We start from the raw sequence: 26851 nt of genomic DNA, 5'->3' as shown, positions 1-26851 counted from the left end.
GTGATGTTCTTTGACTTACTCTAACCACACACTCTCTTGTCCTATGACCCTGGGGGATTCATATTTCTCTTGGCTGAGAGACAAATACTGCCAGGAAAGAGTACAGAGACAGGGCAGAAAAGTAGTTATGGGATATGTGTTGTAAACAAAGCACAGGGGAAAGTAAGAGAGCGAGGAGGTCAGAGAGAGAGAGTAATCTTGTTCCCAGACACTTCCGCCAATATGCTCGGAACATCTGTTGGACTAAGGCATCAAATTGGCCTTCGTTCACACAATACAAAGATTGGGAAGAACTTCTGACCCATAGCCATTTTTGGTTTCACCTGTCCATTTGCAAATGACAGTCCTCAGGTAGTCTCTCAAAGTAGGAATAGCATAAATACAATACAATACCATAGCAAAGTAATGTCTCACAACAAACGAAGACAGGGCTGCCTCATCCCCTGGGATAAGCCTAGCGATAAGCCTAGCGACGCCCCCATCCCCTCTCATTTTTAATGGCTCATGACACTGCCTGCTGAGGATATTAAAAAGGTAACAGTAGTAGTTAGACATAAGACCTACTGTATTTCAAAAGACCTCCGCACTCTGCAGTTGACTAGTAATGCCTTTGTGAAATGAAATGCAGGTTAAATTAACACCTTTGGGAAAGAAGAAAGCAGAGGGCTGAGAAGGCGAATATTTACTTGTAATGCAGCTCTTAAATGCGGCACAAAAGGGCATTTTCTCCTATTTTAAACGGCCAAAAATTGAATTGTCTTCAAATTGGCAAAGGAATGTCAGTCGGTGATAGACCATTGGTGATCCCCTATGTAATCATCCAATTGCCCAACCCTAGTATATGGCTACACCAAAACCCAACAAACTGGACTCTCCAATCCAGATAACCCTTTTGCTCGTCATGCATTGACTTGGTTGAAGGGGAGGGTTCTCCCAGTGACAGATAATAAGTCAGTCCCTGGGGTTGAGTTGAGCGTCAGAGTGGTCCATTTATATCCAACATTTCCTCTCGAACAGCTCTTGAGACACAGCACGCCTCCGTCTCAAAACGCCTCTGACATTCTCCTCACCAGGCCTAGAAATATGGCCCATAAAGCTGTGTGCCACCATAAACCTGGAGCTGTCGGCTGATTTGTGGATCCAATTACTTTCCCTCTGTAATGGATGTGTTCAGTGCCATGATGTTAAGTCAGCTGTTGTCAGCATCTGTCCCACAAGCTTTAACCTCTACAGAGAACAACGGGAGTGGGGGGGGGGGGGATCCTGAACACACTGTGACTGTAGAGCACCCCAAGGAAGGCCTATTACGGCTATCACAAGTATCAACAACACATCAGAACAGATACACTCTTCACATCTCAAGTACAGTACAGATGTCGAGACGCAAGGGAGCCATTATGATCCTGTGTGAGGGGCTGATGAGGTTTCTCGTAACTCCTGTTTCATGTTTGGGAGAGCTTGATGGTGAGTGTGTGTGTGTTGGGGTGTGGCGGTATAATGGGCGTGTGTTATGGTGTGCGCTGGTATGACGGGAGTGTGTGATGGTTCATGGTGTGTGTTGGGGTGTGGTGGTATAATGGGCGTGTGTTATGGTGTGTGCTGGTATGACGAGAGTGTGTGATGGTTCATGGTGTGTGTTGGGGTGTGGTGGTACAATGGGCGTGTGTTATGGTGTGTGCTGGTATGACGAGAGTGTGTGATGGTTCATGGTGTGTGTTGGGGTGTGGTGGTATAATGGGCGTGTGTTATGGTGTGTGCTGGTATGACGAGAGTGTGTGATGGTTCATGGTGTGTGTTGGGGTGTGGTGGTACAATGGGCGTGTGTTATGGTGTGTGCTGGTATGACGAGAGTGTGTGATGGTTCATGGTGTGTGTTGGGGTGTGGTGGTGACCCAGCAGGAGGTGAGCTGAGCCCGTCCATCTGTCAGTGATGCGGGCTGTGAGTGAAGGGGACATCGGGGACGGGGGGAGAGGGAAGGGGACATCAGGGACGGGGGGAGAGAGGAAGTGTGACTGACATGTCGCTGACAGGAGGCTCATCTCCACGCCCTGAGCTCAGTGGGCTGCCCAAAGTTGCAGAGGGGCACATTCGTACATTCCAGTCACTCTTAAACATAGTGAATAATTATGGTAACAATTTACATTAAGCTCCCCCTATATCTGGGTAATAACACTGTGGCAACAATATTGTATTTATATGCTTTCTAAGACGAGGTAAGTGATCAGTCGTCCTGCCAAGAGGGCCAATCCGCCAGGACAATCTGCTGGAAGTAGATTCTTGACTACTCTACTCTCATTGACGGAGACAGAAATTGAATGATGCATCTAAACTGTCTGGGACCTCAGAAGAACTCCAGCCTGAGGAGGAATCAGGTTTGGTTGGCCCACATGGGGGTCTGCTCAGCTCAAAGACAAAGCCCAATCGATGGGAAGAACAGGAAGCTGCAGACAGCTGGGTGCTGAGGGAAGGTGTGTGTGTGTGTGTGTGTGTGTGTGTGTGTGTGAGTGGGTGCATGTGTATAGACAGCATGCTGGCTGTACGGCAACACTCTCCAACGAGAGAAGAGAAGAAATTTACCCTGACAGGAAAGGGTTCTTTTTTTTGTTTGCTTTATTAAAGAACGTTTCATAGCTGCATCAATAGAAAGTCCTTCCTCTTCTGAATCATCTAAGACCGAGACTTTGATTGGAGGTCAGCACATCGGTGGTTCTGACAGCTGGACAATCTGACAAAGGGAGTAGTGCTCTGTATTATGACTTCAAGGTCTTTTTTTTTTCTACACGGGTCGGGCAAACTCACCTACACTTCTGTCATTCACCAAAGGCCTTGGGACAGGATGAAAAGCTCAGCCAGCAGCTCTAAAGTGGGCACATATTCAACCATTGTGGATACTCTTTGTTCTAGCATTTCACAAGGCCTGATGGTGGATTATAAAACAGAAAGAGAAGAACAGAAATGAATGCCAAGAGAACCAAGAACAGAGCTATTGGGAGCAGTCCAGGTACTCGAGGTCTCATCACTTCTCAATTACGACAGATCATGAAACAACCAAAACTTTCTGCAACAAGTGAGTGGCCCATACAACGGTGAGATTCTGGAGCTGAAATATAGAGCTGTCCTGAACTCAACTTTACAAGCAACCAACAAACCAAGGGAAGTCCTAACCTGACCTCTCTCGTGCACCCTCCTGAATTCAACATGTATTCCACCGGTCAGAAATAGATACAGCAATAAATTAGCTGACCAAACGAGAACTACAGTGTATGCTGAACGGTGTGACAGCAGCCCAGTTATTAAGCAGGAGTCCTGCACTAACCAAGCTTGGTGCAGTAAACATGCTGGTATACAGGCCTTCCTTTGAGCTCCTCAAGCCTCCAATCAAACACTGATGCCTTCATACTGACCTGCTCCAGAGGACATCATGGATTTATTCAAGGTTTATGAAAGGGGCTTCACAGTAGGTGTATGTGAGGTCGCATGTGTTTACACCAAATGGGGAGGAAAACGCAAATAGGTTTCACCGCAAAAACCCTCTGATGCAAAATGGAAAATTACCGGCTTACAGAGTTGTGTAGGTACCTCTCTTCTGAATATTTAGAGAGTTCTGAGGTAAACAGGATATAGTCAATATGTGCTGTACTGTAAGTCTGGAGGATGTTCTGTACAGAGAGCCCATCAAGGCAAAAATGATTTCACAGAGAAAAATAAAACAAGGTACACTCTTTTCACTGAGCCAGAGGGTGATGTCCCTTGTTCAATGTCAAAGAGTAGACAGAACGCAGAATGTAGAGAGCTTTTGCTACTCTATAAATAATGCATTCTTGGTGAAGAGTCTATCACTTCCGGTACCATTTTGTTTTTCATGAGGGTTTTCTTTTTTTTCTCCCTGAGAGCTATTTCTCCTTCCTGAGGACTGATAGATCTGGGCTCTCTATCTCAATTACTGTAGAGTGATGGCTAGTTTCCAGACAGGCAATCTCAGGGGACGCCTCAGCTCCCAGGGCCTATCCACTGAACCACAACTTGTGCTTCCTCCTCACTCCCACTTCAGGGGAACATTCACCATGGTGAAGTTGGATGAGGAGCAGAGGTCAGTCACAGGATTAAATCTATGCATGCTCACATACAATAGTCATATAATAGTCCCACTAACAGTAAAACATGTTGTGATATGCCCTACAACAAACCATTCACTAAGTGAGCATGCAATATGGTCATATAGTACCTGATTCTAAAAAAAAAAAAAAAAAAAAAAACATGACAGAACGCTCATTAAAAATGTATTATTTAGGCCTAACTATGTTAACAATTGTTAACACGAGTGCCACTAATTCACATTTGTACATAGTTTGGCCTAAATAATGCATTATGCATGGTAAGTTCTTTTTTTCTTCATTAATGTATCTGTGCTAAGCCAGCATATGTATTTGGGTGCATTCTCAGAGGCAGTGGCATTTGGACACAGGCGCACTCAGAGACGTAGTGTCCTGCACCCCTCTGGTGATCCATCATGGCGTGTGCTGTGCTCCTTCCAATTGTTTTTCCTGGCAGTGTTGGGAAGGGAAAAATGCCCAAACAACAACAAAAACTCTGGTTCACTTTATCTCTGCAGAGGCCACCGTGCAGAGAAGGTGATATACAATATCACTGCTACTGTTTCACCCAGAGAGTTCTCCCTTCCTCCCTACAGTGAGGCAGTGAGGCAAAGCAGGAGACACTGGGACCCACTGGGTACACTAAACAAGCACACTAGAGAAGACAATGGGATTTAACAGGGTTCCGATTGCTAGAACAGAAAGTGAACACTACAGTTTAGTGTGAAGTTCCTACTGTATCGTGTACATGTCACATAGAGAGCAGATCCATCTCTCTCTGGCTGAGCCTGTCACACCTCCGGCCAGGGGATTAAACTAGCAGACTGAGCAGAACAGTGTGACTGATGTTGAGGAGTGAAGGCTTCTTCCTGTCTATGTGAGAGAGAGAATAGAGGTTCTATCAGACAGAGCTCTCTGGTGAGTAGGCTAATCCAGGTTCCTCAATATGCTCCTCTCCTCTCCTCTCCTCCCCTCCCCTCTCCTCTCCTCTCCTCAGGGGGACTGCCATGTCAGTAGGGTTTTACACTACAGCTCTACAGCCTCAACCCTGCCCTATTCACTGTTATTACACTCAGAGCAGGGAATAAGTCTGTCTCTTCCTCCAACCCTCCTGCATCTCCTCTCCTGCATTTGCTGCAGAGACCAGCGGCCCAATCTCCACAGTAGGCTTTCTGTACGGCTCCTGATCTTCAAAGAGCTTCAGTACAAAGACCTTCGTCAGTCAGGAGGCTTGAGACCCACAGAGCCCCAGAGTTGATCCTGAGACTCCTCCAGGCAGCCGAGCTCTCTCCACTGCCCTAGACTAGACGGCTGCTGCTGCTCTCAGGGATCTACCACACACTCCTACACACTATTCATTTGAACCACACACTCCTACACACTCTTCAACTGAACCAATTCCAGTCCAACAGAAACCCAGTTCTCTCCTGAATCACTCATCTGGAAAAGGCAGGGCCAGACGGATGAATAATCAGGCCAACCCAGATGGGTTTTCAACCAGAAAAATACATCTGAACAAAAGAAGTAAAACAACAACTGTTACACACCAGCCACAGAGAGATTCAGCAAGAGTGGCGAAGCATTGACTGAATCTTAATCAAATGATTACAACATCGGCTCAATAGATGGGTGATATCACCACAATACTATATGCTCTGGCACCTCTCAGACAGGGAAGATATTGACAAATAAATTGTCTTTTTAAAAAAAAATTACTAGGGGCATTAAACGTTGTTTTACCACTAAGTGCTTAGAAGCGGTTTGTGATTTGTGGTATTTGGTTTTGTGATTATGTTTTTTTGAAGTCAAGTCAATTTCTTTGTGAAATAAGAGTGTTGTTTGTGTGTAGTATGTGGGAGTCCATAAGGGGTGAGTTAAGTATATTGGTGTCCAGTTAGAGTAGATGGTGCTTAATTCCTTGGAATCGGCAACAGCACCTGCTGAAACAGAACCCTCTGTTTACTTTTATCCTTTCCATATTTTATCTAATTTCCCGTAGGAGCTGTAACCAGCAGAGAGGATAAACATATAACGTGTCTTTCATCGCATTGTTAAAATGCCCCCTACGACAGGAATCGCAACACCGCATAAAAATAGCCCTCAGACTGCCTACCCAGCAGGAGACGAAGCAGCGTGTCTCTCATTGTGAGGGGCAGAGCAGAGATTGTAGTGTACCATGATCAATTACCAGTTACACCGCTCCTCGGCCATGGATACCACAGCTGCAATTAGCCAATCCACAGAGAGCTGGAGAAGTGTGGATCTGCAGGCCCGTCCACCATGAGGAGAACAGTGAGAAAACAACAAACTCAATTACAGCAAAGCAGCAGAGAGGCAGCCTCATTCCATCAGCTACAACATCAAATACATCTGCTTTCGAGTACAGGAGGGTGCATTCAAATGAGTATTCAAATGAGCTTTGGAGCAGGACGAGGAAGGAATAGGCTAATTTTGAATGGCTAATACAAACCAGCAATAGGCAGTAGCCTATTACATGGACAACGTTACCCGACTCTATTACTATTCAGATAAGATAGGTTGAATTGTACATCAAAGGTAATATACTGTCAAAATATATAATGGCAATACAATGTACATATGCATATAACCTTGCAATTATAATCTTGACCAGGAAGTACTCTAAGATTGCACTGGTTTTCTCAGAGCCTTTTAAGAGCAGGGAGATCCATTTGGAAGAGACTACACTAAGCGTCTAAAACACTTGAAAGCCTTGACCTTGAGGGCATCTCACATCACACTGGTGATGCCAATAAACATATCCTCTCGTTAGGCTTTCAGTTCCTGTGTCTAATGCCAAGCCTGCCAAAGAATTAATGGAAAAAAATAAATAAAAAGAGGATACATTCCCAGACAAACTCGTATCAAACAAACAACGATTATTGGCTTTATGCAATGACGATGCAATATGACTGTTTTTGTAAAGCTGTTTCTTGGACAGTGGATACCAACCTCTCTCTCTGAGATGCATTTGGTAAAGACGTAAAGGACGTAATGGAGTTGATGAAACATCATGGAGTTCATAGTGAACTACTTGCAGAGGGGCGGGGCCTCTGCCCCTTGGTAGCACAGCTGGCACATGGCCACATACTGGGGCTGCAATATGGCACGGGAAGGGGGTGTATCCATAAAAACTCAGGTAGTATTAGTGATTTAAACAACCCTGAGAGATGCCATCTCTGTTTGGGCTCTCTAGGAATGGTCCATAACCAGGTTAGTAAAAACCCCTTCAGTTGTGAACACCCCTGAACTCTCTGTCCCCCTACTTCGCCAGAGGTATCCATCCACACACAAAGAGCTTTCTTTATCTCTGACTCATATTTGTTATGCTGCTTCTCTTTTCCCCGCAACCATTGCTACAAGCAATGTATTGCTGAATCGTTATCAAAACAACCCAATTGTCCCCATTATTTCTCCTCATAATCGAGGATGTTCCTCTCTATTCAGTATTCCCCTCATTTATGCAGCACCATTATCCTGGGGCCACGGTGAACTCAAATCACAAAGATCCCTTCTCTTTCTCTCTCTCTCTCTCTCTCTCTCAAAGATGCCTAAAGATGCCCTCTCCATTGATCATGCAGGAGCTGTGTAGTATGAAGGTAAATGGCTGTCACAGTGCATGATGGACCTTCTCTCTATCATGGTCGTCTCTGCCTCAATGCGGGCACTCAACCTTGATTCATTCAGACGGATGCAGAGGTGTTTGTGCCTCTGGCCATGGACAAAAGGGGGTATAGAAAACCAATAGGAGCCAGGAGCCATTCTGTCACAATAGCTGAATGATGGTGTGGGTCAAATAAGAGCAATGACATATTAGAAACTTCACATGAGGCCATTGGATAAAGGCAGACCTTGTACTAATCACACTGTTCAATCAGTCCCCCTTGTTCAACAAAGGGACTGCACACCAACTGAAACACAACACCACTTACTCTATGCCTCCATCTGCTAAATGTTTTCATTTCTTTTCATTTTTGCCTGTACCGCTCACATCTGATTGGGGGCCAAGGGGTAACTCTGCAATTAAGAGCACTTATCCACCATTGAACGGCTGTGATGAGAGATTTGAAGTAAATTTCCCATGACTATAAACAGTGTAAGCCAAGAAGTCCAGAGGACTGCTCTAGAGAGTAGGAGTAAAGCAGAGTAAGCAGGTTAATTTGAGGGCTCAGTGTACCGTTCCCCTAATTAGACTGAAAAAAATGCTTTCCATTATACACGGGCTATTTATGCATCACGGGTAAATTAGAAAATAAATGAGAAGGAATTCTGAAAGTCAGAGCACCACCCATACTGTATTGTAAAGCGCAAGCACACCGCTTATAAATGACGAGACCCAATTTTCTCAATGAAATCCATAAAACCCATATCTGGGAACTGGGAGATTTTCAATTTGCTGTGGCAGGTCAGATAAAATTGTTACCAAATTGGATTTCATGTGGAAAATGACATTTCAATATCAGTGTTCAATCCGCGAATAAACCCAGTAGCCTGCAGTTGAAAAGTTGAAAATTGGCTGTGTTAAAAAGCCATAAGTGCACCAAAAATGCATAAATGTAACATGCAATAACAGAACACGTATTACAACACGTCTCGCTTTTCAACCTACACTAACACCTAGGCTACTACTAGTGAATTGAAGAAAACATATTGCGTGTTGCCTCTCGAACAGCTGGTAGAAACCTGGCGGGCACCTCGGCTTGGCCGCTCTTTCCATTTCATATACCCTATCCGTCAGACTCCGCCACATGCTTGCCGTGAGATCATTATGACTATTATGATAAGACAAATGTATCTGAATGTGCGCTATTTTATCCGACAGTTTAACATACAACCAGTATATTCAAATAGGCTACATCACGGAGAGTAGTCTGAGACGACCAATATCCTAAACGAAATTAGAACAATTAACATACCTGTATACTGCAAAAGGAACATTGTCCACGAAGGGTGAATGTAGCAGAGATTGGTGTGTTTCCGTTGCCTACTGTAACACGAATATGTCAAAGTAAATCCTACGGATTGAGAGAGGGTGCCTTCTCCAGTCCGCTCTGCTCGGCAGACTGAGCTGCAGTGGGCAAAGCGAGAGAAGGAGGGTCGTTTTAGCTACGGCAAGCTTCTACACACATTAACCACATACTGTACATCTATGCTCACAAGTGAACAAAATACAGCATGCCAGACGCGACGCACATAGAGATCATCTGAAACCGGCCCCCGCTTTTGTTCGATTTTTGATTGAATTTGTTAGTCCCGGTACAGTCGGCTATTATCGGTCAGTCCTCGCAACTGGCGAGCTGGCGAACGGTAATTCTGCGTTCCAATGATCTCGTCAAAGACGGTAGGCTACTACTAAAAAGTGGCTGCTACTAAAAAGTGGTGAAATACCTAAAAGATATATTGGGTTCCAACTGTAATCACCCTTAAAAGTCAAGGGTTTCATATGTCTTCATTGTGTGTGTGTGTGTGTGTGTGTGTGTGTGTGTGTGTGTGTGTGTGTGTGTGTGAGAGAGAGAGAGAGAGAGAGAGAGAGAGAGAGAGAGAGAGAGAGAGTGTGAGAGAGAGAGAGAGAGAGACATACTGATTATACAGTAGGTCGGGGGGCCTCAGTGTGTGCCCCCTCAATTTTGGGCCCCAATCATTTTTTATAAATCTTAAAAATCTTTGTATCCACTCCCGAAGGGTTAACTGTCTCAAGATCCCCTCATTGCTCCACCCGCCTCCAAAAACAACGCTAAATGGATTGGCTTAGGCTGGACTCTGGAAAGCCTCTCATCTGAAGTTGCCACTTGTCGGTCAGTCTGATACAGAGAGAGGAGGAGCCAGAGGGTTCACTCAGCATCCATTTCCGTCCGCGGTCTGTGGAAAATAAGGACTGGGCCGTTTTTTCAACACTAGAAAACAATAGGAAGGCCCTGAACATACGTCGTTTACTCATATTTGCACCTTGTCCTTATTGGTTTTAGCTTAACGTGTGTAATATAGGGTCGTACGATCTCTCCACGGGGCATAACATGTTAGCCTATCAATGTTTTAAAAATTCTCAAAGCGTGACTGCTACGCACACGCGCATGCACTCTGCCCTCGTGAATAATTTTAGGTATGCATGAATAAAACATTCGTGACACAATTTAAAATATCCTACCACTTACTTGCACTTCGTTGTCCTGCTACTTTCACAAATGTATATTACGAAATATGAAACCCATTACTGATAAATCAGCAGTGGCAACCTTGCTGGTTTCCGGGATAGACAACAACGGCTACTATTGGATCTCGAGCCCCTCAACCATCTTCTAATTATAACAGATATTTGATGAAAGGTGCCTGCGATGAAGGTGTTGTCTGGTCACCAGCAACACGGGTTCATTTACTCAAACTATCTACTTACCTACTTTTTGTGTGTGTGTTTGAGTATAATAGCTTGAATCTTTTATTTATTAGTCATTATTAAACATATACACTCACCAAGCACTTTATTAGGAACACTATACTAACTAAAAAGTGTTTTATGCAGACAGTGAGCATATTTTCCCCCCAAAAAATTAAGTTTAACACTATAACTTTGATAGGTAGTAAGAAACCGGTGCTTTACAGCCTTAATGGAGCAGGTTTAAGGTGCCTGCTAACTTGAGGACAGAATGGATGTACAAGTCGTAACATTAGCATTAATTGGACATTAGAGGATATAAAAAGCCAGTATCATCAGTGACCTCTAACGGCCAGTCGGGCTTGTTGGTGACCAGGAAGTCCTTTCACATGTTATCTCAATGAGGGCAAAAGGAGGCATGGCCATTCTGGTCCAAATCGGGGCTTTCATAAGTAACTGAGAATTAGGAACATGACCCCTCACGTCAACTTCTTTGTCTTCCACCCACGTCCTACAGAAAATGCATTGGACGAGAAGATCGAGATATTCTTCTCCAATGCTCTTTGAGGTTGAAGGGAGTGGAGGAAGGATGAAAGGATGCGTGTTCCTAACAGTTGAGAAAAGGCTTAGGTTTATATGCTCTATGGTGCAGTACAATCAACTTTATTTTCTGCCTTGAGAAAATGCAGTCATATGAAAAGAGCAGTTCCTTGGGGTGCCAGTGCTGCTTGAAAGTATGTGAACCCCTTGTGCAATTATAGATTTTTTTAGTTTTTACCATAAAATCATAATTTACTCAGAACCTGTTTTTATCTGACATAACAGGTTTATATTTATCAATTCCATATGTTGGTTTAGAGGAAATCATGCGTGTGTAAAGAAATTAGTGCAGGTGCAAAAATAAGTGAACCCCAAGTTGCATTGGTTAAATCAAGTAGGTAAGTAGAATCAGGTGGGTAAATAATTGGGTACCAAATGAAGCAATCAAAATGAGAGATCTTTAGGAAAGACTTTATGCAGGACTCTGATAAATAGAGATAAGAAACCTGGTCAGTTTTGTGTTAAACATACAGGTGAAAGCAAAACACACCATGCCGAGAGGAAAGGAGATCTCAGAGGACATCAGGAAGAGGGTAGTGAGAGCACATCAGTCTGGGGAAGGCTATAAAATAATCTCAACAGGATTTGAGCTCCAACAGTCCACTGTGAGGCAAATAATTTACAAATGGAGAGCATTTAACATGACAGCAACTCAGCCTAGAAGTGGACACCCTTCCAAAATATCCCCAAGAGCCACAACAAAATAATAAATCAGGTAAAAGCCAACCCAAATATAAGATCTAGAGATTTGCAGACCTCCCTTGCTGCATCTCAGGTAACTATGCATGCTTCAACAGTAAGAACACTGAATCGAAATGGCATTCATGGGAAGGTTACTCGGAAGAAGCTTCTGCTGTCAAAGTATAACCAAACTGCCCGTCTTAACTTTGCCAGAGACCACCTGGACAAGACTGAAGGTTTCTGGAAGTCTGTTCCCTGGACAGATGAGTCCAAAATTGACCTTTTTGGTCACAATCAAAACCACTATGTTTGGTGAAAACCCAACACTGCCTACCACCAAAAGAACCATATCCCAAACAGTCAAGCATGGTGGTGTGAATGTCAAGATCTGGGACTGCTTTTCCTCCTCTGGACCTGGACGACTCTACATCATTAAGGGAACCATTAATTCTGAGGTATGCCAGGAGATTCTTGAACAGAACATCAAGCCATCAGTCAAGGAGCTAAAGCTGGACTGAAAATGGGTCTTCCAACAAGACAACGACCCAAAGCATTCAAGCAAATCTACCAAAGAATGGCTCAGGAGAAAGAATATTTGTGTTTTGGATTAGCCAAGACAAAGTTCTGACTGAAATCCAATCGAGATGCTGTGGCAGGACCTGAAGCGCGCAGTTCATGCCAGATACCCCTCAAACCTCACCCAATTCGCTGAGTTCTATAAGGAGTGGGCAAAAATCCCTCAAAACAGATGTCAAAGACTGATTAATGGCTATACGAGACGTTTACTCCAAGTTATCGCTGCTAATGGAGGTGCCACAAGCTATTGACTGAAGAAGTTCACATATTTTTGTACACATGAAATCTGAGTTTCTGTTAAATAAACCACTTTAGTTAAATATCTATATTTTTTTGTTTCTGTCCTTTTGGAATGTCTTTATTACGAATTGGGGTTTAGATAAAGCTTTTATAAGTTCATTTTAATATTTTATACAAAAATAATGACCATCCCTGTAGGGTTCACAAACTTTCAAGCAGCACTGTATATAGGGTACGTGATGTGCCATTGCCAGTGGCTGTCCATTGGGCTTCACAGCTACATTAACTGGGAGCTTCTCCCAGCAGTGAACCCAAGGCCTGTTAAATAATGCACACACATACTGCAGGCAACACTGTGAGCAGTCTGCTGTGATGATTTAATCTCAGGCCTGTGTGCCTAATTTCTGGAGAGATAACAATTGTATCAACAGATCACTCACATTACTCAAAGAGTCTAAATTCTCAGTAATAATAAGCAGGCAAAAAAAAAGGAGTAAAACAATGTTCAGTCTGTTTCAATCTCAGTTTCCAGTTAAAAAAGAAACCAGAACATTTTGGGAGATAAAAACATTTGTTATGAGACTGATCGTGATCTACTGAGTAACAGACTGATCCAATAAGAACTTGTCAGAACCAGAATAATGGAAATGGAAGAAATGGAGTCAGACTCCAACATGTAGCCTTTTCTGGGATGACACCGGTGGTTTGACGTTCTCATAAACGTGTGTTGAGTGTGTGAGGAGCCTGAGGAATGTGGCATGGCAGCTGGGCTGGTTATCCCTGACTGGAAGAGATATAGACTTCACCCCCTCCATGTCACTCTGTAAACCTCTGCGGAAAACAGCAGGAAGAAAATCACTCTTCCTCAAAAAGAATGAGGATGAGGATATAGGATCACATTCTACATGAAGGATAGAGCTAATTTTAATAACATTTTAATAAAAAAAAATAATAAAAAAATAAAAAAGCTATAGCCAGTCTTTTTTCCTTTTCTCAAAATTGTGCCGAGCATCACAACAAACCCTAACCGACACTGGAGTGTGGAGGTAATAGTCAGAAAGGGGAGTTTCGAGTAAAAGGACCCATGAGGACCAAAACAATATGTAAAATTCATCAGAGCATATACAATTGGGTGTCTGAAGGGTTCTTTGACTGTCTGTGGAAGAACCCTTGAAAAACCCTTGTGAGTTCCATGTAGAACTCTTTTCACAGAGTGTTCTACAGCAGTAGTTACAAACCACTGCATCAAAATCCTCTCCAAAAAATGTAGACTTCATTGTTGAGTACATTGTGGAAAGCAAAGCCAGCAAATCACACAAATACAGTGCCCTGCAAAAGAAACGGGACAGAAGCATTTTTTTCTTCTTTTGGCTCTACACTCAAATGTGGACAACATGAGGTTAAAGTTGGGATTCTCAGCTTTTATTTGAGGGTATTTGCATACATATTGGTTTCACCATTTAGAAATGACAACACTTGTTATAGCTAGTACATAGTTTCAGGGCACCAAAAGTAATGGGACAGATTCATACAGTACGATCTCCAAATTTAGCACTCATATTTAGTATTTGGTCAACAATACTTTGCACGCAATAACTGCCTGAAATCTGCGACCCATTGGCCCCACCAGACGCTGGGTTTCTTCTCTGGTAATGGAGCCATCTTCAGTTGTTGTTTGTTTTGAGGTCTTATTGCCTAAAATGTTATTATCAGAAAATGTTGGTGGAAACAAATGAGACAAACCAAGGCTGTGTCTACCAAGATCTCTGAAATGTTCACAGCATTGATTTTTAAACAAGTTTGAAGCAACTGACACATATTGTAGATGTGTGTACAACAGCACACATCTGGTGGTTATCAAGTTCAGCAGCTGATCATTTTTAAACTCGACAACTAAATGTTAAGCCGTCTTTTGACCTGCAGTAGTATTTAAAAGCAGGCATTAACTAGCTGGCTCTGATGGCCCAGCACCTCAGGGAGTCTCAAACAGAAGCCCTCAATTACGAGGTGCGCTGCTTAAACTGGTTTTAACAGCAGGTCACAGTATGCAGGTGAGTCCATCGCTAAACATAAAGCTTCCATGTGGCCGCATTGGTTTCCAATGGCCCTGATGAAATACACTCAGAGAGGAGCTCTCTCAGTGTCCATGTTTTCAGCAGAGGAGGCTGGTCATAAATAAACTAAATGCTTTCCAGACGGAATTCAATTACCTCTGTCACCGAATAGAAAATGAATAAAAGTGAGTCTGTGCTCTTATTCAATTTATGTCTCCCTAGGGGAGGATGTTTGCATTTCTCTTTTCTCAAACAATGATGTTCTTTCTCTAGCTTGCTTGGTTCCAGACTGCATTTAGCTAAATCAAATACAAATTTGACTCTATGCTAGGTTTTTTATGGTTAGCTTTGTACATTAGCAACAGAACAAACATCTTTAGCCAAATTAACTGGGTGGCTTGAAAGTGGGGTGTAATAAATCAAAGTAATTTTGCTGGAACATTTCCACTTTCCTCAACAATTAGGAAAAAACTTTGCCATTGTAGCAAAGTCCTCAAGAGCCAAATCGTCAATCACTGGGTTTAAAAAAAAAAAGATTTGTCAAAGTGCAATTGGAATTCAGCCAGTAACATTCCAGCTCCATCTTTGAGAAGGACTATCGGGCAGAGTTGATAACCTTTGATCTAAGGGACATCTTCAAAATAAATTAAAACTTGTTTAGTTAAAAGGGACCAACTCCTAACATTTATTCAGTGTATGATTAAGAGGAACTACACCTCTTTGACGTCTGAATTGGTTTTGATGTATTTTTAACAGGGTTCTTGGGAGCAAGTCTTCATTTTTTCCTCTTTTGTCAAATTCTGAAAAGGCAGTCCCTGAGAGAACATGGATTAAAGATGTCTCCCATAGATATTGTGCAGCTTTAATATTGTCCCTCTGGAAGTGTTGTACCATCTCACTGTGAGATAGAAGGTTTCCTGTCTCTCCACAGGGCCTTTACATCCTCTCTCACTACCATCTAAATCTGAGGCTGTGTGTTCTGTTGTTTGTGCTCCATTTAGCTGTAGGAGAGTTGATGATGCCCCAAACACTTATAGGGGTTTATCTAGTAGAGTAAATATAGTGTGGGATGCTATATTAATATGTCTTTTCCAATCAAGCACAGGTGTCAGATCACTGCTCTGCCAGGCTTTTAGAGTGGGAGAGAGGATGGTATTTAAAGGTTCTGCTCGTCGGAATGCCTACGAGAGTTTAAAGGACTGCAGTGAAATTTGGTGCCATCCATTTTGAGATCAAAAAATTATTATAGCTCAGACAGGAGGGGAAAATGTCAGATCTGAAGGTTCATAGTGTTTCATTAACTCCATTGCCCTCTGTGGATGGAAAGACTGCTAAGGGTCTACAGATGATTGGGAGCTCAGGATGAGGAAGCCTTTCCCTTTTGGGCCTATATATTTGGTTCTCTGCCCCTCTCTCACTACCCCTCCATTCTATTACTCTTTTTCTCTCTCTCTATTTCTTCCTCATTATCCCTGCCTCCTCTGCCCCCTCTGTCAAAGAAAGGTCTGTTAATTGCTCATTTGAATATATGCAGTTTAAGGAATAACATTCATGAAATATGTTGTCCAGAGCAAGCAAATAACATTACTGTATAAGCAATATCAGAGACTCATTTGAGGAGGCAGAAATCGCAAAACAAGGATAGATTTAGTTTAGAATGGATAGGAACAGACATGGAGGTGGAGTTATATATATATATATATCAGCACAAAATTCATGAATGTAAGAATGATGGAAAAAACTGCAGAACTCCAGTTGACATAATGGGTAGGAATTCAAACATGTCTGCCTCTTTTATTGAAACAGTGACATTGCTAATAACTTCAATAACTACTTTACAGGCAAGGTAAACACATTGAGAAATGCCATGGTTCACTGGCATACACCCGTATAAAATAATTGTATCATATATAAATAAATTGTATCATGAAGGAGAGGCAGCGCATGTTTGAATTTCAGTAGAAAAAGAAAAGGTTGAAAAGATGCTGTTGTCTCTTTTTGATGACAAGTCACCAGGTACAGATAATCTTGATGTGTCATATGTTTAGTGCTTGACATATGGGGTGTGTCCAGAAATATGGAAAGAGTCAAAGGTCATTCCACTACCTAAGGGTAAAAGATCTGCTTTCACTAGTCCGAATAGTCATCCTATATGCGTGGTCCTCTGTGGAAAGAAAATAGGAAGGAAGGAAGGGAAATCGGGAGAGGAAAGGACAAGGGAGAGGTGTTTGAGAGAGTGCAGACAGGTGTGGAGGAGTGTGTCTTGAAGCTAATTGAGGCAGTCATGGCCTTGGTCTTGGCCTTTATAACACAGAGCCATCACTGAATGTAATTCTATACCAAATCACATTTCTCAGGCAAAAACTAAATCCACCATCAAAAAAATAATAAAAGAACATACTTTGCGATCGACCATATGACATGCGATCGACCATATGATTGGACGGATTGGACTTATCTGAATGTTAAATGTATTACTTGTCAGGTAAATGTATTACTTGTCACGTTTTAATTGCCTAATGTCTACCTGTTAAATGTAATGGTTTGTTATGTCTTTATTGTTAGGTTTTGGACCCCAGGAACATTAACTAAATGGGGATCCTAATAAAAAATTCTAAATTCTCTCACTCCTTCTCTTACCCTTCTCACCCCTCCCTCTCACTGGCTGATGGTTAGTAGATTATCATCTGGACAGGGAAGGTTGAGGTGACTCCCCAGCCCATCAGGGCCACACCTCATTAACTGAGCTCTCCATTGGCCCAGTGGGCAGACTGGGTTATTCCTATTGGGCTACGGGGGCAGTAATGTGCTTTGGAGGAGAAGGGGGACCATAAAACAGCACCCGTGTCTGTGGTGTTCTGTGTTCCAGAACCTTCTGCTGAAATCATGTTTTTCTCAGGGTGAGAGGAGGTAGGGAGGGCGCTGGGAGTGTTGGCAAACGAAACATTCTGTAAACTGGATTACATCCAAACAGAGTCAAGCTGGTCTCTTGGGGAGTTTCCCCCCAGCATGAATATTGATGGAGGCAGGTTTCATATGGAGTTCAGAATGGCTCTTAACCCCACACTATTGCTGAAACCCTGTGAACAGCAGGGGCTCGCCACCAACAGTCAGAGCCTGCAGGTCACTGTGCTCAAATCCACCATTCAGACACGCCATCACACAAAATACTGTACAGAGGAGAGTGTAAGTGTTTGTATGCTCCACACATTAAATGCAGATTGAAATGCTGTGAGTCCTCCATTACAAACACAAGTGGCCCATCAGAGCAAGTGGGTAATCTAATGCATTCTGGCAGCTGAGATGTGCACCTAGTCATGATCCCCGGCACCAAATGAGCCATCTGCCCAGATGAGTGTCAGAAACACTGGCTGGCCCCTATTCAACATGAACAGAGGTCTAACAGGCCCAGTGTTTCACACACTCAGGGTGAGGTTCTGACTCTCATAAAGGAGTGCATCGCCATCGTAGGTACTAGACACCCCAGAGGCACTCAGGTTACAGGTCCTGAGGCTACGACAAGATGGAACCAACACTAACCATTCTAATTAGAGCTCTTGAAACCCACATCCCCTCTCTGCATTCAGCTGAGCCTGCTCATTCCGATCTCAGTATGCATCACACACTCCAGAATAATTATCACCATTTGTCTCATTTCAGAGCATTCCAATGCCAGTCAGAACTTGAGCGGAAACTATTCAGCCATTACAGAACCAGCCGGCCACCCTCTGCCCTGCCCCCCCACCTCACACGCTCACTTTTTAAGAGGGTGTGGTAGCCCTGAACTTCACACCTTCTCTTTCCCTCCTTTAAGTATGGCTGTATTGTCTGAGGCCAAAGGGAGGACGTGGCTCCCAGTCAGGGTCCAATTATTCACCACAGAGGGAGAGGCACTGTCTTGGTAAAGTCAGAAATGAAGACAAGAGGCCATTACTTTAAGATACATCAGGCCTTTAGGCTGCTGAGGAGAGGGAGGAGGCTGGATGCTCCTGTAGGCTCAGAGCCCGGATAAAGAAGATGTACAGCAAGAGGAGAGAGACAGGGGATGGTGGCTGGGCCAGAGAGATGGAGAGAGACAGGGGATGGGGGCTGGGCCAGAGAGATGGAGAGAGGCTAGACAGCAGACAGTGTATTCATTATCACCTGACCAACCTGCACACCACACGTGTGTGTGTGTGTGTGTGGGTGTGTGTGTGTGTGTGTGTGTGTGTGTGTGTGTGTGTGTGTGTGTGTGTGTGTGTGTGTAATAGGAAAGGACACACTCATCGTCCAAAGCCCAGAAAGAAATGAACCACTTTCATTCTCTCTCTACTGAGCTTTCTCTCCCCACACTATTCCATTCTGGTTGTGTCGCTCGCTCTCTCTCTCTCTCTCTCTCTCTCCCTCTCTGTCTCCTGTGCCCACGCTTGAAGGCCGCTGCAATATAAAAGCCTATCATTGTTCTGATGCATGTCAACTGTTTGAGTTTAAGTGAAATGTGGGCACAATTTAATACAGTACCCGCTCAAAAGTAAACTATGTAATAATAATACCCATTCCACCTTTGTAAACCTGTAGGTGAGACTATCTACTATAAAGGCATATCTGCCTCTGACAAGGTAAATAAGCCTCTTCTTTCATGTGAGGTTTGAGTCACAGTGGAGAGGTATGTGTGTCTTTGCTATCCATGTCTTAGTGCTGTCTAAGTCACGCCTGTAAGCTTGGATGAGCTGAACGTTGCTCGGATCACAAGCCTTGACAGCCAAAAACAAATAAAAGAGAGGCACAGCAGGTTCTGACGCCTGCACACAATCAAACCAAACGGAACATGGAAAACAGACCCATGATAAAAGAGAGAGGATGAAAACCCCTGAGACAGTGTTGCATTAGTGTGTGAGGGGAGGGCAGCTCCAGGGGGCTGGAGGGGAAGAGGCTCTACTGGGTAGAAGGAAACATCTCCTCTAGGGGACAGTCTTATCAGGTGAGAAGCAGAAATGTTGCCAGCAAATCCCCTTTGTGCTGGACACTCCACTTGTCTGTTGTGACAGAACGCCTCAGGACCCACACACACACACACACACACACACACACACACACACACACACACACACACACACACACACACACACACACTCTTTCCCCATGCAGCCCCAGTAGTAATGATGAGCTCTTACCTGCTGCTCGGCCTGGTCTGTAGTCCTTGTACATCATGTGGTTGTGGTGGCGTTGCCTCTGCTCTCAGCTCCTCTGGTCTCTAAAACGACTCTCCTGTTAAGAAACAAGAACAACAAAGACAATAACAATGTTATAACAACTGTTCTTTTCTCTGTATAACCACACAGCCGAGCAGAGCGCCCCTCTGCAACGCTTAGATCTCAGCACATTGTGTTGCCCCTTCAAGGACGCAAAGAGGACCGGGTAATAAGGATCGTGAAAAAAAAGTGAAAAAAAGTGAAAAAAAAGTGCTTTGTCTTGAATAGAGAAAGAAGACAACTACAGGAGAATGCACTTCATCTGCTGCCCTGAGAGGCAAGACCGGATCATTAACATTCAAACTGGGGTAATAACACAGAGGAGATGCAGAAACGCTATGCGACCAGATGCAGAGAAAATACTGTAATGCATTACAGTAGATGGACACACTCAACAGGCCACTGGAAAGGTCACAGAGATCTCCAATGGTCCAACGCATCTACTATCTCAAAGCTCTCCCGGATTCCCTCTAGCAAGACACAAAAACAAGTGATTTATTCTGCATTAGTTGAGTTTGAACTGCCTGTTCTCACAGATCTTTGTTACAAGGTTGAATTTTAAAAATGCTCGTATTCTTCTGACTTTGAATAAAACAATGAACTTCACTCAACATTAGTGTTGATAATAGCACATCTGACCAAGTAGATCCCCATGGACTATGCCAGGGTCCTATGCCAGGGTCCATCCACTCGCTGGCACCACAGACGCCCAGAGATATTTACAGTGCCTTCGGAAAGTATTCAGACCCCTTCACTTTTTCCACATTTTGTTGTGTTATAGGTTTAAAATGGATTAAATTAAAAGAATTTGCCATCAATCCACACACAATACCCCAGAATGACAAAGCGAAAACAGGTTTAGATAAATTTATTAAAATTGAAGTACAGAAATACCTCATGTACGTAAGTATTCAGACCCTTTGCATAATGTGTAATTGATTCCTATGCAAATCAGATACCCTATAAAAACAAAGATATTAATTCCAAAATTACATGAACTATTATCCTTGCATTAAGATGGACTAACTTACTGAGTGATTTGTTGATGACATTTTTGACATTTTAGCTCATTTTAAGAGTGTCATAGCAAAGGTTCTGAATACTTATGCACATTTTCTGTATTTCAATTTTAATCAATTTACTGAAATTTCTAAAAACCTGTTTTCGCTTTGTCTTTCTGGGGTATTGTGTGTGGATTGATGGCAAATTCTTTTAATTTAATCAATTTTAAATTGAATCTATAACAACTAAATGTGGAAACAGTGAAGGGGTCTGAATACTTTCCGAAGGCACTATAAGTAAGAGTAACCAGCCTGTCTCTGCCCTCAGACTGGGGACTCCCAGGTTGAGCTCCAACACATGCAGGTCTAGAGCTGTTCATTACTACTACCTCACATGTCACAGTGAATAATGGCCAACAGGACAGAAACAGGTGTTCTGTTGTAGAGTCCAGAGTTCTCTTGTTCATATGTCAATGTGAATTACCCAGGTCCCAGACAAAACAAAATAATAGTGTTTGCTCAAGTATCAATGCTTTGCTGAAATGTTGTTATAAACAATGATTATCATTTTAAGAGCCCCATAAAGTAGAACATGATGCAGTGGAGACTCTGATTTAATGAGGTGAACCTCCAAAATAAGATCATAAGGGTTAGAAGCATTTTTCTCAGTTAAGAATAGCAAAGCCACAGAGCTTCCAATTATTATGGGCAGATAATGAGAACTAGCCTATCTCTCAACAAAATGAAAGTTTGAGGATGGTTGGCTGAACCTCAAAGCACTTCACTAGTTGTACTCTTGAGTCCAGACACACAGGAGAGCCCGTACATCAAACAGGCAGCAGTTATAGCCCACTACTACAAATTAGATTTCATTCCTGGCAGGAGAAGAGGTAAAGTCTAGGCGATGTTGTGCTTGGTGCTGCTTAGAGTCTAAACATGTCTGAAATTTCACACACTGATGACCTTCTGAGGCCCTCTGACTAAAGCACCAAAACACCTTTTCTGTAACCTCTTGCTCCTCCCACCAGCCACCTCTCTGAATCCTGTTCACATTTTATTTTCTATAATAAACGTTAAGGTCATGGATGAATTATCGCCTGCCTTTCACACTGTGCTCTAAATGGGCCCCAGCATGCACTTCAACTGGACACGGAGGCTGGGCTGTCTGTAAATACATGGTTAGCAGAGAGGAGGTATGCCAAAAAAACAGAGCCAAAACCGCATGGTGAGAATGAGCACTAACCAGGCTAATTCATGGTACTGTATGCTTCTGAGCCTTTCTGTAACCAAACTAATGCAGAACTGTAGACAACAACCATGTGCAGAAGCCTTTTGCTTGGTCAAAAAGCTGTCTGCTTCCATTCGTGGGTTTAGACTAACTCACCCTGTCCTCCACCGTGTAGCACCCACCTGTACTGTGTCTAATAAGGTAAACGTACAGTAAATGCTGGGCTACTCGTACTGGCGGTGAGACTTCCACCCACACTCTGGTTCAGGAATCCTCAGTCAGGAGTGACACAACATAGGCTAATTCAATTTACTCTTCAGCTAAAGAAGTCATAGGAGATTCACAAGCAACACTCGCCTGCATCCCACGAGCAGAAGAGATATGACGCAGGGGACTACACACACAAACATTGTTACACACAAACATTGTTAAACATTGCTACTATGGCACTGGCCAGGCCCACAGTATCCAACCCTTAACATTACAATGAAGGCAGCAATTTTGACCAAAACAAAACTGTCACACATCAAACATAACAACAAGCATTCTATTTTAAAACACCTACTTTCCATACGCATTCATTATTAAAATATCATGTTGCCGACACAAAGACAGCAAATAACAGTTATTAATGACAATGCATAGGCTAGTTCTAGGAAAAAAATAAAAAATGTTATCACAGTTCTGTGAAACATTTTTCTGGGTATGAAATGCATGTTCAGGTTCTGGCTTAAATGCGGGCCACTGAGAGGGGGGAATGGATCCAGAGGGAATTGCATTATTATACCAGACAATCTTGCTGAGAGCGTGGATGCTATTAAAATGGAAAATAGACCCCAAATCAGAATTCTTCAGAGGAGGAGAGGAAGAAACATCCCTGCTTGAAATGATGGTCCTGGAGATAGGAAAGCATAACTGAAGGTAGGAACAAGAGAATAAACAGAACACCACTGAAACAAAGTCACTTGAAAATACAGATATGATCTTTAGCCAATAAATCACCTATTTAATAAGGTGGTGAATAATCGAATAGCCTAGTTTAAATGCAACATTCACTGAATGTAAATGAATAATAAATAAAAACAGGCCTATATGATAGATCTGTGGAGAATGTCCTTCTAAATACCCAACAATGTGTCCTGTAAAAAAAACGACTGTAACGGATCTCAAAGATTTTCATTCACATTCTGAAGCAGTACACTTTGTTTACATGTCTCTTCCCCCCACGTTGAGCCCATTATTCATCTATGAATTCTGAATTAAAGCACAGAACCCAACAACCTGTGGCTGTCAGAGATCACAGGACCCCCTCGGCGAACAGAGGCTTATCGGAGAGAGTCAATAGGCCCACATTGTGATGAAGGAGACAGATAACACATCGGCTCATCTGTATCCATTCATCTTGGCTGCACTCCAGGGAAACAGCAGCAGAGAGAGGCAGCGGAGGCCTGCAGAGATCCACCATCAGGGTGTTACCATCAACCGTTATATTCATCATACCAACTTTACCAGAGGTGATCTATAGTTACAAGCAGCTCCCTCCTCCCTTATTTCTACTGTGGCCCTGCCTCAACACGCCTGCTTATCTGTATGATGAAGTACCTCATCTCTAACACAGGGGCAACTAGAGGAAGCAGGCCTTCAGTTGAATATCATACAGTACAAATTCAAGAAGTAGTGCTGAATATGATGATGTGTCTGTTTAGTGCAAACCAAATTATAGGGCAGTCTGGTGTTGATTTTGAAGTGTTCCACACACCTACCGTATCCACCACGTATTATCTGCCCAGTTGACCCTGTACAAATGCAGCTCCATGTATTGGTAGCTGTTAACATGTTGTTGTCATGGTATTGTCATGGTATTCACGTATCAGCTCTTTCAGTTGCCATAGACACCAATGTCATGATTTCCCAAATGGTTCCAAACTCAACCTCTATTTGCTGCCGGTGTAATGCGTTTTTTCATGGAAGATTCACACAACAGGTAATCAAATCCAGTGTTATCACTGCTCAGTCAAACAGAGCTTTGTATACTAATGTGACGCTGAGTAACATCTGTAATCTGACATTTCATACCACTGCACATCCCTTGAGACACTCATTTTGTGCCGGAAGAATTTTGTACTGGAATGAAATACAAATTATGGAGGGTTGTAGCCTATAAGCCTACTGTGTCAGTTATTGGTTGGGCTCTATGACATCTGCCCTTCACTTGCTCCGTGCCGAGGTTAACCGCACAGAACGCCCAGGTGCATTTCCTGGAGAGAATGAGCATTCTAAATAGCTGTTTTCACTGTGGTTATTATCCTCATGTGTCACTGTCATGGCAACCAACTGCTGCAGCCAGGGAAGAGCAGGTGTCATATTATTATATTGCTTAGTGGAGGGTTTTTACAAGGCCTCTCCATTGTGACCAATGACAAAAATATATATATACAGGTAAGCCTACTTTATGTAGGCTACAATATATTCAGTGGTGTACAGCAGACGCACAAAGCACTCTCACACTAGTAGGCCTAGATGCAATTGCATTAAAATTAAGTGACATCAATATTTTATGATACTAACTTATGATATTACAGTCGCTCTCTACAGCAGTCCTTCCATAGTCACTATACTCAGGCCAATCCAGCCATTACTCATGGTTTTCTACATTGTAATCACAGAAGAAGAATAAACAAGAATCAGGGTGAGCAGCATAGCCATTATGTGGCGGTCTTATGTAACCAAATGATAGAGCGTGTTAGAATGAAACAGGGGAGGAAGAAACACCACACGACTTCAAGAGGTAATTGAGTTGAGAAGAGAACAGCCTAACAACTTCAAGAGGCCTAACACATTACAATAGTCCGCAATGGTTCTACACCGTTAAATGGCCTTAAAACGCAAGCACAAGTAGCGCACGTCCAGGGAACCAACATTATTTCCACACTGCTTGTGATCTGATGTGCGTTTCTAATGACGGGATATAGCCGGACACTACAAGCACAAACACTGTGTGTTTCCCTTTGATTAAACAAGCGCATGTGACAAAGACAACAGGGCACAGGGCAGAGACGGCAAGGAGCCTCTTCAAAATGTGTAATTATGTCAGGAGCAACGGTAAGGGAAATCAGTACCTTCCTTATTCCACAGGGAAAATGCTTCTATATTTTACAGATAGAGATATTGACCTTTGGATGTTACCATCTGAATGCCATCTATTGACCATTCCCAAAGGTTTCATTTTCTCCCCTACTGCTATTAGCTTACATGTTAAATGTAGACTCACCGAACACTTTATTAGGAACACTATACTAATACTGGGTAGGGCCTCCCTTTGCTCTCAAAACAGCCTCAATTCTTTGTGGCGTTGATTCCACAAGATGTTGGAAACATTCCTTTGAGATTCTGGTCCATGATGACATGATTGCATCACGCAATTCCTGCAGATTTTTCAGGTGCACTTTCAAGCTGTGAATCTCCCGTTCTACCACATCCCAAAGGTGTTCTATTGGATTCAGATCCGGCGACTGGGAAGGCCACTGAAGAACACTGAACTCATTGTCATGTTCATGAAACCAGTTTGAGATGACTTTTGCTTTGTGACATGGTGCATTATCATGCCGGAAGTAGCCATGAGAAGATGGGTAAATTGTGGCCATGAAGGGATGCACATGGTCAGTAACAATACTCAAATAGGCTGTGGCATTCAAGCGATGATTGATTGGTATTAATGTGTCCAAAGTGTGCCAAGAAAACATTCCCCACACCATTACACCACCTCCACCATGAGAAGGTGTACAGGTGTTCCTAATAAAGTGTTCAGTGAGTGTATATGTTCACATCAGTTGACCGAATAGAGTGGGTCAGGGAAGAGTCGGTGACAAGTGTGTAGGCTGCATCTGATACCATGGAAGAGCTTGCTTTTTAATTCAGGTCTTCCTCCCGATGCTGGTGTTTATTAGTGAGAAGACTTGGAAGCCTGGGGAGGAACCTCTGGATTCTGAATCAGCCACAGCATGACCACTTGGACCAAATGATGGCAGGGGACGGGGAAAGAGGGCATCAAGGGGACACACTGCACTACTGTGTGTAAATGGCCACACATCATCCACAAGTTAGGCTACATTTATTAGCACTGTGACCCACCGTGTGTGCCCTTGAGCCCACTGGGCCACCAAGGTGTTGATTTGATGACATCAGACAAAACGAATGTAGGATTTGTGTCCTAGTGTCCTCCACTTAGGCTGTATCTTAAAAGGACAACAGGCCGAAGCAGGCATATCCAAAATGACTGCAAACAAAGGCAGATAGTTTTAGTCTATTTTCACACAAATTACAAAAATCTCCTTCAGTATGTAGCCTATAACTATGGGTTCATCATCTCCATTATAGTTAGAACTGACAAGTTTGCAGATTCAACTTTCTAAAGAAATGGGAGAGCGAGAACAATTGAAATTGCTTTGAAAAACATGAATGCATTGGCTTTGTGTTAGTTAATGAGTCTCTGTTGACACATTTGGGATGTGACAGTCTCTGTCAAGCTTCCACACGCACGGGGAAACAACAGACGTGTTTGAAATCTGGCAATGGAACCATGCTGCAGGGCAGACAGACGCCCAGACATAACAAATGGCTCCCATCAAAATAGAACACAACACACTGAAGTGGTTTGAGGAAGAAAATGTGATTTTGACAATATTTTCTAACCACCCTAGATTTGAAGGGTACATAATGAATACCTCAGTCTGTCTGCACTGAATTCAGTGGTTTAG

At 43.1% G+C, this 26851-nt stretch overlaps 1 protein-coding gene across 3 annotated transcripts in view; it reads right to left on the bottom strand.

Moving 5' to 3' along the window:
- Positions 1 to 26851, bottom strand: part of LOC310816306 (ecto-NOX disulfide-thiol exchanger 2-like) — a 138612-nt gene that overhangs the window by 85787 nt on the left and 25974 nt on the right. For 2 of the 3 annotated variants that reach the window (XM_083686437.1, XM_083686436.1), the window contains one exon: positions 19788 to 19881. In XM_083686437.1, coding sequence (XP_083542563.1) covers positions 19788 to 19824 — 37 coding nt within the window. In that variant the 5' untranslated portion in view covers positions 19825 to 19881. Of the gene's footprint in view, positions 1 to 9029; positions 9112 to 19787; positions 19882 to 26851 lie in introns of those variants that run through there. The other variant, XM_083686438.1, reaches the window with a different exon arrangement.

Source organism: Argentina silus, assembly GCF_951799395.1.
Source record: "Argentina silus genome assembly, chromosome: 15".
Classification (NCBI taxonomy): Eukaryota; Metazoa; Chordata; class Actinopteri; order Argentiniformes; family Argentinidae; genus Argentina; species Argentina silus.
Note: the sequence above shows the minus strand (reverse complement) of the source record. Positions and strands in the feature narration are given on the sequence as shown.